General features: G+C 42.9%; 1 protein-coding gene across 1 annotated transcript in view; it reads left to right on the top strand.

The window, feature by feature from the left end:
• The window catches only part of AHR (aryl hydrocarbon receptor), a 78,619-nt gene that overhangs the window by 38,044 nt on the left and 28,076 nt on the right, over positions 1-12,499 (top strand). The window contains exon 3 of the mRNA XM_089533117.1: positions 10,243-10,358. Coding sequence (XP_089389243.1) covers positions 10,243-10,358 — 116 coding nt within the window. The remainder of the gene's footprint in view (positions 1-10,242; positions 10,359-12,499) is intronic.

Below are 12,499 nucleotides of genomic sequence, written 5' to 3'. Positions count from 1 at the left end.
TATCAGTACGCTTGTATTGTGATCGAGCTTAATTTTGCTGAAATGTAGCCACCTCGGTATGAGGTTTGAAAATGGTGACCTTCTTAACAGAAAGAAACAAAAGGTATACTTTCACACACCACTATTCATTAATAATTTATTGGTTTTCACTAAGGGAACACCTGCTAACTTGAAATGTGTCATATAATTATAGCTTTTCTGCATCTACACAAAAATGATCAGAAGCACCTGTCCAACAAATGTTCACTGAGATTTCAGGAGACTAGATTTTCCATTCTAAAATGAAACTATTATAGATTTTTAAAAATCTGTACAGAATAATATCCAATACATGGCACACTGAGACCATTAATAAAAGAATGAAACTCAATCTATTTTTGGCTTAGTTATTTTTATCTTAATTACAGAGTTAGATTTCTTTGGCTAGTTGCATTGTTTATCACCTGATTATTTTCTTGTATTTTAAATATTAAATATGTTTTCAGGAGAAGGTTAAAGGAGTGCATTTCATCATTTAGTAGAAATACTTATTGAAAACTATATAATATTTTGTACAATTTATGTTATTAATGCAGAGCCAGTTAAGATCCTTGTGCTTTGTTCCACATCTCAATTTAAACCATTTATAAATCCTGCATTTTCTCAGTAAGAGAGCTGTATTTAGGCAGTCACTGTGGTATTGTGGGCTTCTGCTCTGTCCTGCATGGTGATCATCCCATTTGTTTGGTGTTTGTACATACAGGGCAGGCACGTACAAAAGAGTGGATGGTGTATATACAGGAACAAGCCTCCACATAACGCAAAATCCCATGCTATCTGGATTTTGGCTCATATGAAGGCCTGTGTGAAGGCTTTTCCTTTGCAGCTGGTTGTGCTGTACATGTAGACACCAGAAAGTGCAACAACACCCTGGGCATGATGCCAGGGCCACAACCCAGTTCCCATCACCAAATATGGGAATGTCAAAATAGAACAAATGTCTTCCATGCATCTGATGAAGCAAACTTTCTTCAATAATAGTTTATGCTACAATAAATTTGTTGGTCCAATGATGTGGGGAGATAACTCGAGTAATTTTTTTTCCATCCCACCTTCTTCTGAGTAAGTCTGCTTCTCAGGCATGCACGTGAGATTATCTTCCCTCCGGCAAGCAATGAATTTTTATTTGGGCAGACCTTTGACACTTGACCTCACTTGCTGCGGAAGGGATTTTTTTAACTGAATTGCTACTATATTTGTCTTTTACTGAAATTGTATTGTAAGCTGCCATAAATTCCATCTGTGGGAGAAAGCCAGGATATAAAGTGAGGAATACATTGACATACAGTTGGCCCTCCTTATCCATGGATTTTTTATACATGGATTCAAGCATCCACGGCTTGAAAATATTGTAAAAAAGTATAAATTTCAAGTATCAAACCTTGATTTTTCCATTTTATATAAGGGACACCATTTTGCTATGCCATTATATTTAATGGGACTTGAGCATACATGGATTTTGTTATTCACGGGGGTTCCCATATGTATGTGTGTACATACATACCAGAAGACTTGTTGCTTTTGCTACAATAGACTGATACAGCTCACCTTTGAATATTTTTTGGCAAAAACAACCCCCCTCTGAACAAATCTTGCTAAGAAAATCCCATGATAGGATCGCCTTAAGGTCTCCATAATTTGGAAACAACTTGAAGGCACACAACCACAAAGTATTAAGCGAGGGATGAGGTCTAGGTTTAGGTCTAGCCATTTTCCCAAGCATCTTTTGTGTGCTAAGACTGTCCTTCGGGCTGCCCTTCGGGCTGCCAGTTGCTAAGGTTATGAGCTTTCTTGATGAGTCTCATACAGTGTCAATCAGTGTTCCTGGCTTATTAAATTTTTAAGTGATGAGTCTTAAACTTGCTTCCCAGGGTGCTTTCTGAGCCAGTACTCTGCAGCATAATCTAAGTGACCATCTATTTAGATGTCTTACGACTGAGGAAATAATTAGTGTGTGTGTGTTAATCTTCCTATATATTCCCACCGGTGTTTTTAAAAGAATACTGTTATTGCAGAGTATTATATCTCCTCTGTTACAAATTAAAAAGAGAAGCATGAAGCATGCTAGTAATTATAATCTATGTTTTCTAAACATAAGAATTTCAAGCCACAAATTTGTATCTCTTTAAAATATTTTTTATGAGCTTGTTAAATTCCTCATCATTTTCTAAAGCTCAAATAATGAGATTTAACACCCTCCTCTTGTTGTGTATGGGATTTTTATAAATGCTACTTTGCTTTCTACTCACTTCACAGCAATGTCTTGGTGCTGAATATGCAGAACATTGACCCTTTACTGCTTTCAAAAATTGTTCTTTCAAGAGCACAGATGGAAGAGGTCAAAGGTGTATATTCTTCCCATTGTTTCCTCAGCTGCAGCATTGTTAAGTCTTTAATATTAATCATTGTTTCCTTCACTTCTCATATACAATTGTCTTGTGTCAAATCACTTGAAACAAAAATTAATTGATACTTAATTGTTTAGCTGAGGAACAGAGCTAACCTCTGAGACTGGTCTTCATATTTCAGCAGAAGTGCCACTTTTCAGATTTGGTTTAGCAAGATACATAGTTATATGGTGATGCTGACAGTTTACTGCTGTTCATCATTTTTAAAAAGGAATTAGAGAATAAAAATGTGTACATTGACAAATTTGTACACCTGGTATCCTAAAATTATTGCTGTGTGCTTTAAACTTGTTTCCAACCTATGGTGGCCCTAAGGTGACTCTATCATAGGGTTTTCTTCGTAAGATTTGTTCAGTTGGAGGTGCTTTTGTCTTTGCCTTCCTTTGAGGCTGAAAGAGTGTGACTTGCCCAGGGTCACACAATGGGGTTTCCATGGCCAAGCAGGGGTATTCAAGCCCTGGTCTCCCAGTGTCTTAGTCAAGTGCATACACTACACCACACTGGGTCATCTACTAATATTTATAAATTCATACAAATCGAGCTTGTAGGTCTTCATATGGCAATATCTGGAACAATTACAAAAACATTGTTTTTAATTAGTACCATGTACACTTGAGATTAAACCTCAAAGCATGCATAGGATAGAACTACATTCTCTGACATTTTTCAACTCCTACTGGCTTTTGACGGTAGTCAGAATTGTGATCAAAATTTCTGCTGCTTTTGATGTTGTCTAATCTACATCTGTTTCTCTGTTCCTGCAGTCACTGCTACTTTATATTGTAATCTTGTTACGGTTCCTAAGCTTATCTCCATCAAAAGAAGTCTGCTTCAGAGTGGCAGATAATACAAGCAAGGTTTAATGTTAGCAATCAGTGTGAGAACACTGCACTAGTACTTCTTGGAACTCTTCTCCCCCAAGAACCAAATTCCCCCCCCCCCACTTGCAATACATATATATTCTATCTGCTGTTAGCAAAATGTCTTAAAGAAACACACACTTCTTTCTTTCTTTTTCACCTTTGTCTCTTAAAACTTTACAGGCCTATATGTGTATGCTACATAAATATGGATTAAAAACAACGGTAGGAGTTCCTTTCTTGAAATCACTTAATCTTGGCATTCTCAGCTGGTGTTTTGAAAATATGCAGGTCACTCTGTTTTGGTCTGCCAGAACTGAACTGGAATAGAATTACTTTGCATATAGGGCCAGAAGAGACTGTCAGGAAGGGATATCTTGAATCTGCCCTTGCTGAAGATGCCTCGGGACCGCAGCAAACGCACGCTGCGGTCCTGAGGGTGTCCTCTGCCACAGGCCCAAATAGGAGTGGGAAAGATCCTCTACTACTTGGACTGGGTTTGGGCACAACTTCTGGGCACTCGGGTGGCGTGCAGAGTCAAAACGCTGTGCCCCCAGAGCATCTTGAAGCCGTCCACATCTGGTTGGCTGAGCAGCTTCCAGGCATCTTGGAGGCATGTAGCGTCAAAATGCTGCACCCCCAAACCCTCCGAAAGCCAGCTTTTCTGGCCGGTCTATTCTGGCCCCTAGATTGCCATTACTCCCTTTTGACAAGCTTGATCCAGCAAGGAACCTCTACCCAACTTTCAGAAGCCCATTTACTTGAAAGTGTTCTCCAGTATTCAGGAAAGGTTTTTCAAATGGTTAAGGGAGTATTTGTAGAAGAAGAGAAAATATTATCCAAAAGTTCCATTCTGTCAGAATCATGTTGAATGCAACACAGTATAATAATTCCACTGCAATTTAAATATATACAGTGTGCCCTTGTTTTATACAGGAGATCTGTTCCGGACCCGCGCCCCCCCCCCCCAGTGTAAAACCAAAAGTGCGTATGCTCGAACCCCTTTACTTGTAATGGGGCTCGTGCTCGCGGCAGTGTGAGATGATGGCGGTGCACACGCGCCATGGGCACGCACACCATTGTTTCTTCCAGCGTATGATGCAGGCACACTGTTTGCAAGGTTTATATTAGTGATTGATTGTATTAGTAGCATGTTGGGAAATTGGTGCTATAATGAGCTGGGTGATAGCCAGTAAACTGAAGTAAAATTATGATAAGATTGACATTGTGGATTGGTGGTGCCTAGGTCTGGGTGACAAGCATGGTTCAGATGTAGTTACGTTATCCCTGAAGGAGCAGATGTACAATCTGGTAGTGCTCCCTGAACCATTCCTGGCACTGGAAGTATAGATAGACTTTGTGGCTCAGAGTATCTGGAACCAGCATTGGCTTAGCCACCAGCTAGGATTTTTGCTTGACAGGTACAACCCAACCACAGTAAAACATGGGTAACCTTCTGTTTAGCAAACTGCTATGCACTCTGTATAGGACTGTCCTTCAAGATAACATGGAGGCTGCTGTGAGAGAGACACAGCAGCTGGATTGCTGAGAACATCTTAAACAAAACCCAATGATGAAAGAACCGCACTGCCTGTTAGTATACAGTAGAGTCTCGATTATACGACATAAACAGGCAGGCTGATAGTCGGATAGCCGAAAATGTCGGATAATCCGGAGGGTCCCAGAAAAGCCTTGAAATCACTGTGAATTGCAAAGGTATTGAAGTTTTATTGCAGTAACAGTAATGTTGCAGTAATGTTACAGTAACAACATTTTTTTGTTTGGGGCGTTTCTGGGGGCATGTCCGGGGGTGCGGAAATGCCTACAGCCACACTCCCAAGCAGCCGCGACATCGGATAATGCAATGTCGGATTACAGAAGGTCGGATAATCGAGACTCTACTGTACTTCCAAGTCTAAATTCAAGAGCTAATTATGATATTTGTAGCACTAAACAACTTGGGGACTTGAGACTTGAAGGAACACTGCTCCCTGTATATACCTGCCAGACCAGAGGTAGGCAACCTTTTTGAGCCGGGGGCCAGGTTGCTGTCCCTCAGGCGACTGGGGGACCGAAGCAGAGGGTGGAGCTTCAACCCTCTGGGGGCGGGGCCACGTGCTGGGGGTGGAGCTTCCACCCTCCGGGGTGGGGCCGCGTGCCGGGGGTGGAGCTTCCACCCTCCAGGGCGGGACCGCGTGCCAGGGGGTGGAGCCTCATGGAGGGCCCCAGCGACGGCACCGGGCCTCCCAGAGGCCCCCTGCCGCCCTCGGAGCCCTCCTGGAGGGCCCCAGCGACGGCAAAGGGCCCCCCCAGAGGCCCCCTGCCGCCATCGGAGCCCTCCTGGAGGGCCCCAGCGACGGCAAAGGGCCCCCCAGAGGCCCCCTGCCGCCCTCGGAGCCCTCCTGGAGGGCCCCAGTGACGGCAAAGGGCCTCCTAGAGGCCCGCGGCTGCCCGTCACGGCTTTTCGCCGCTCTGGGCACCGCCATTTTGGGTGGCAAAATGGTGGCAAAGTCTCGCGTGACCTTCCCTGCCATTTTGGGCGAAAAAATGGCGGCTCCCATAGCGGCCTCTGGGGCTATGGGCGCCGCCGTTTTTTCACCCAAAATGGCGGCGAAGTCTCGCGTGACCTCAGGGAAGGTCGTGTGCGACCTCGCCGCTTTTTTGCCGCCCAAAATGGCGGCGCCCAGAGCGGCAAAACGTGACGGGCGGCCGTGGCGGCGGCAACAGCAGCCAGGGGCCGGTGGGCAGGCCTCCGCGGGCCGCATCTGGCCCGCGGGCCAGAGGTTGCCGACCCCTGTGCCAGACCATTGAGGAACCTAGGAGTTCTTCCTCTGTGTTCCACTTGTAAGAGAAATATGTTGTGTAGAAATATAAGGGTCAGCCATCTCTGCTCAAGTGCCCTGGTTTTGGAATGCCCTTGCCACGGAGATCTATCTAGTGCTGACATGGGGCTCAATTTGACACCAAGTTTGACCAAAACTTTTAGGGCTAGGGATGAAAACCTTAATAGGCTGTAGAGCTTTGATATAGTGCAGACTATTTTAATCTGTTTTAAATTGTTTTAGTCTGTTTTAATTTTTTACAGTTTTTGTTTTAGACTCTTGTTTTAAATTGTTTTGCTGTCTATAATCTTCCTTAAGATTGTTTGCTATTGGGTTATATGTAAACATTTAAATATGTAAAATAAAGAAATGGAAACACAGGAAAGTATTTTGTACTGAGTCTGAACACTGGTCATTTAGCTCAGTGCTACCTCTACTGAGTGCCAATAGCTTTCTAGGGTTTCACTCAGGAGACACATTTCAGCTGTACCAGGATATGCTAGAGGCTAATCTCGGGGCCATTTCATACACAGCATGTGCTGAGTGCTTTCGGTGTGGCCTCCCCCTCAGAATGGGACCAGCTCAAGATTATTCATGTAAAAATAGCTTGAATTTAAAATTTCTTGCACTATACTAGTAATAGCTTGCTTTCTTAAAGTTCTGAAATGTTGTGAATATGATTAGAAAATAAGTAAGCTTTTCAATATACAAGAAAATCTATAACTTAATTAACGTCACTGGCATACAGCCTGCTACATATTTATTTTGCGGGTGACAAGCTGAATAGCTTCTTGCAACGGTAATATTACACATTATACAGCACTGTCATAATCATTAACTAATTTTGATTCTTAACTGTGTATTATAGAATGTCTTCCATCCTTAGGCTCAATTTCTCATTAGGACTTGTTAATTTTCCTCCCCGTGCCCCCACTTGCAAGTTTACCAGGAACAAAAAACTAGGTATTCATGTTGTAGAGTTTACCAAGAACAAAAAACAACTTTGTACTTCCCTGTTTTAGTGCCAACTTTTTCTTTGTCTTAGGAGACTTGTATGTCCTCTGAGACAGGATTATGTGGGAGCCAATCCAACGTCTGTTGTATCATGCCATATGACTGTGTTTTTTACAATGTGCTGCCTTTAGTGGGGCTAAACTAAAATATTCTGAAGCAAAATTTCCATTGTAAAAAAAAAAAAGAGGGGGGAGGTTGGGGAAGCTGATTTATCTCCCAAGAACTTACCAAAAGCTTATTTACTTACATTAATACATTACAATAGTATCTTTCAGTCAAAATACCCCCAAGGTGACTTACAGCTCATTAGAGAAATGCCAAACAGATATGAACACCCAAATGTATTTGTTTTTCTGGTAGAGATGGGGGATTTCTGTGTCTTCTTGTTTTTTATCAGTGTTAAATCTCTCTGTTAATTGTTTGTATAATAGCCAATGTTTCTTTACATCAGAATCCTCTATTTCCTCTAATGTTCTCATTACAACTTGATTTTGATGGTCATTTTTCAGAAGGTCTCTGTGCTTTAACCAGGTTACTGTTGAGCTCCATCTGCTATGAAATGCTTCAAGTGGTGACACCCATTTTGGTATACATCTATGGAATTTCAGTTTGATTTTTTCGCCAGACATTCATCAGTGCTCACCATACAAAGTGGTGGTCGAATTCTTTATGAATTTTACTCTTTTATACCACAAAGAGGAACACCATTCATATCTTAGATTAAAGCCCTCTAATTTCAATAATATGTTATTTTCTAATTTTATCCACTCTGATAACCATGTTAAGGCGTTGGCTTGATAATATAAATCCAAATCTGGGAGGTTGCATCCTGGTGTCCATGAGGGTTTTCCATTTTACTTGAGGGTTTTTCCCTTCCCATAGAAATTTCTTCAGCTTGCTCTTTGAAAGGTTTATTTATTAATGTTTATTGGCAAATTTGTAAAAAAGAAAGTTAAATTACCTAAATTGTGTTTCAAGAAGTGACACAGTAAGATACAGCCAAGATTATATTGTCAGTACTGTAGTTACATAGGCCCACTCTGCATGTACAGGGAAGTACATGTCATAATAATCCAACAGGAATTTGCATTGTGAAAAAACCTGGGGTTTGTGGAGAATTGTGATGTCCTTACTTTACTTACCCATGATTTATCAACTCTTGTTTCCATCCCTCTGTGAAACCTTGTCTAGTTGCTGTTTGCCCCATCATGGATGTGCTAATGCAGAGAAATGCATCTCAGTTTATAATGTTATATAATGACATTTACCAATCCATTAGCAATAACTAAAGATAAGAAATGGATCTCTTTTCTGTGGTAGGATGCTTGTAAAATTCTGCCTAGTTTAAAAGTTCATAGAAACTCTGCTGTAGCTTTAAAAGAATTCTTTGTCTGAAGTAGACTGCTATTGTTTCTTGCTAACAGTGTTGGCATTCTGTTAGTGTGAAGCAGAATTTAGTAAGCCTATAAGCTATCTAAAATATTTGTACTTGAACTGGCAGATTGGCTTTAATGCGCTTTGAGTTTTATTTTTTTGAAGGAAATAGTATATGTGCAGAAAATTTTTGCACTTTTGCAACCCACTTGATGTGTTGAAAAATATTAGCTTGTGAATGTATTTTTCAAAACTGGAATGAGAGAGAGAATCATACTATGAAAGCCAGGAGAATCTTTGCATTAGTTGATCAGGAGGGTGCACAATTTCCTCTGATGCCCCTATCAAGCTAAAGCACTTGTGCCAAATAACAGCATATTGAAGCTTTTCCCTGACTTGTTGGAGTGAATTTTGCAAATTGCAGTGGGAAGGAGAAAGAGGGAACTGTGGCTATAATTTCTGTCTTGCTAAAAGTGGTCACAAAAGTGAAAGCATGTATGTCCTGCCCTCTCTTCAGGAGAAAGCCAAGTGAAAGAGGAGCCTTGAGGGGCAAGCATTCACCTGTCCTCCTCCTCCTTCACCGAGGCCTCTCCTTGTGAGAAAGCTGAGTGCCAGAGGAGCCTTGAGGCCATGCCATATCTTCATGGGCCACCCAAAATCCTTTGGCAGGTTGCAAGGAGCCTGTGGGCCATATGTTGCTCAGACCTGCCATAGGGTTTTCTTGGGCAAGGAATACAGTCCACCCTCCCCATATGTGGGGGTTCAGGTCTAGACCCCCCCCCCTATATATGGGGAAAAGAGTGTATGTTCAAGCCCCATTAAAAATAATGGGGCATGTGCTCGCGGCACGGGGCGCGGGTACGCACCCCATTACTTCTGCCAAGGCTTGCCTTCTGCATAAGTTCAAAGGCGGAAGGCAAGCCCGCCTATGGGGAGAGCTGACTGTACTTAGAGGTGGTTTGCCATTGCCATCTTCTTATTATAGCTTACAGTACCTGATATTCTTTGGTGGTCTCCAACCCTGCTTATCATCATTGAGAATGGTAGCATCGCATCCAGGGTCACAGCGATAAGTACATATTAAGAGTTCCAGGCATTCATATAGGCCATATCTTTGTTTTAATGTAAGCTGTGTTTTTCTTCCACATGCACCCCTGGTCAAGTTCTTCTGAGATTGTGATCAATGTGCATAATCAGCATCTTTATTGTTTTCATTCTTATTGCTGAGAGTTCCATATAAGCAAATGAATGTAAATGTTTAATCATATGAAACTGGTTTTGCTGTATCTTCAGAGCTATGAGATCTTAAAATGGATAATCTTCCACTACATTTTTCCTGTTCACTGTGAAAGAAATTATGTAAAAATTATGCTAGCTGTTTAAAATCTTGCAGGACTCCTTGCATGATGTATGCAGTGTTTATACCACTGTATATACAAAGATTGAAATGTAAGTGTTACATAAGAATTTGCAGTAATAAAAACAGAAGCAGTCACATAACTATATTTCGTGTGAAACAGTGTGGTCTTGTCATTGTTACTGCTCTAGATGGTATCTCCCAGATACTGTTATTCAATTAATTAGGATAAACTGTTTTTCTCTAAAGAAGCACGTTTAAAATATGGAGAATATTTTGACCAGCGTCTGTTAATATGAAATGCGTATTTTAACAATTGAGAATTCTTTCATAGAGGCACTGATACATTATTTCATTTGTTTCTGTAGTTGCACTAAAATCATCCAGTTCTGCAAAGCCTGACAGAAATGGCATCCAGGATAGCAGTAGGGTTACAAAGCCCAAGGAGAGCATTCATCTGCTAGAAGGAGAACTTTTACTACAGGTATGTGTCATAGTTATGAAAAAGGAGGGAAAGTGCATAACACAACAGAAGAAGCAAAACTAATTTATCTAAAACTTATTTCAAAATGTATGAGAACTAATCCTTCTCATGCACATTCTTCTTTCTTTTCCTTTTGTTTTATTTAGGGGCTGTATGTACAGGCCCAAAGGCCCACTCCCTCCTTCCCCAGTCTTGCATTGTTCTGTTTAGATGATGCAGGCCAATGGCCCTGGGCCAGGATCTAGCCCAACCCCAATCCTTATCCTGGTGTAAAAAGACAGGCTGCACATTTCTTACCTACTACTGCTGTTAGTCTACATGCAGGCCCCAGTCAGAAGGGGACTCCTGGCCATGTGGGTAAAGCCAGATGCCCCATTTCTGTCCTTATGAACTATAGCAAAGGCCTGCACAGAGAATGGCTCCAATGAACTAGCTGGCTGCAGTTCCACAGAGTGATGGTAGGTGGGTGTTTGAACACCCAGCCATAGCCACACCAGCCCAGGTAAGTGCCAGGGTCAGGAACAAGCAAGATATGTGGCCAGGATACTATGAGGTTAGCCTGTGATATCTCGCCCATGCATTCAGTGCCCTAGTTATATACAGTGAGCTGACAGACAATTCTTGCTCCATAATTGCCAGTTCCTCAGCCTTGTGAATAAGTGTACTAATAGCCAGTGTTTCATTCTGCCTTCAAAAGCAAAGTGTCCTCCTTCACAATTATCATGGAAACACATTGTACAGTTCTCTAAGCAGATGTACAGAAACTTTGCTTCCTACTTTGTATAGGATAGTCTTTCCTGCATCAGTGGCAGTGGGGAGAAATACATTTCTTCTTCGTGGTCTCTGCGAATGACACAAATGGGTTATTTCTGCGCATGCGCAGCAAACTTGGAAACTTCTAGAATCTCTGGGCAGAAAGTCATGTAACTTTCTGCAATCTCTTTGCAACTTTTTGGCAGTAGCCCCGCCCATCCCGTATATAAGGCCCCTGGTGGTCCGCCCTTCTTCAGTTCCTTCATTCCGCCGCGTTAGCAGCTCGAGGAACTTGCTGTTGTTCAGTACTGAATCTCTGACCAAAGCCCTTAAAACGGACATTTGACCACGGAACGGACTTGACCACTCTTTTGCTTGCCGATTTCAACCTTGTCTGACATCTCACGGATTGACTTGGACCGGTAACGTTTCTCAGCGCTATGGCTTCTTTCAAGCAATGCGCTAATTGCGGGGTCAAAATACCCATGTCGGATGGGCATGATAAATGTGTCCTATGCTTAGGAGAGGGCCACATCCCCGGAGCCTGCAGGCATTGTAAGGCCATGACGGCCCAAGCCCTAAAGAATAGAGACCAGAAGCTCAAAGCGTCTCTATATGAGAAGGCCTAGGAGAGGGCCACATCCCCGGAGCCTGCAGGCATTGTAAGGCCATGACGGCCCAAGCCCTAAAGAATAGAGACCAGAAGCTCAAAGCGTCTCTATATGAGAAGGCCTTTCGCCCCGCTCTACCCGAGGCCCAGCCGGAGACTTCGGATGCATCTAAATCGAAGCCGGATAAAGCTTCAAAAAGGCCTCATGGAGAAAAACAAAAGTCCTCCAAGGAGTCTAAAGATGGCCTCGAGCCGAGGAAGGCTAGGTCAGTGTCTCCGCCGCCTAAGACTAGGCGCAGGGCCCCCCCGAGTACTGTGTCGCTGCCCCCACCAGATTTGCGACTGGTGCCAACTCCAATCCCAGAGCTTGCTTCATCTTCAGCTCCGCCACTTGAGCCCAGAATTCTGATCTCATCACATCTCTCTGCCCAGGACAAGGACTTGGAAATAGTCAACCTGGGCGAGTCGTCTGAATCCGAAGGAGAAATTCCGGATTCGGACGTTCAATTATCACCACAGAGACAGAAACGCTCCTGGTCACCATCCCGTTCCAGGCGGGGCAGAACCTCACCATCCCGCTCTAGACGGGACAGAGCCTCACCATCCCGTTCTAGACGGGATAGATTTCCACCTCTGCCGAGAGATAGAGTCACTCTGGGAACGGAAGCTGACGAAGCCCTGGTGAGGGATCGTTGTGGCAGCTCCCCTGTGGAGGACTACCAACCGGATAGGGCATTATTTGACACCTATCCGGACTTGATCTATGACTACCACACCG

This window comes from Sceloporus occidentalis, unplaced genomic scaffold, assembly GCF_023333645.1.
Source record: "Sceloporus occidentalis isolate IW3139 unplaced genomic scaffold, rSceOcc1.0.p SCAF_7, whole genome shotgun sequence".
In the NCBI taxonomy this organism is placed as follows: Eukaryota; Metazoa; Chordata; class Lepidosauria; order Squamata; family Phrynosomatidae; genus Sceloporus; species Sceloporus occidentalis.
This window is presented reverse-complemented; position numbering and strand designations above follow the sequence as displayed.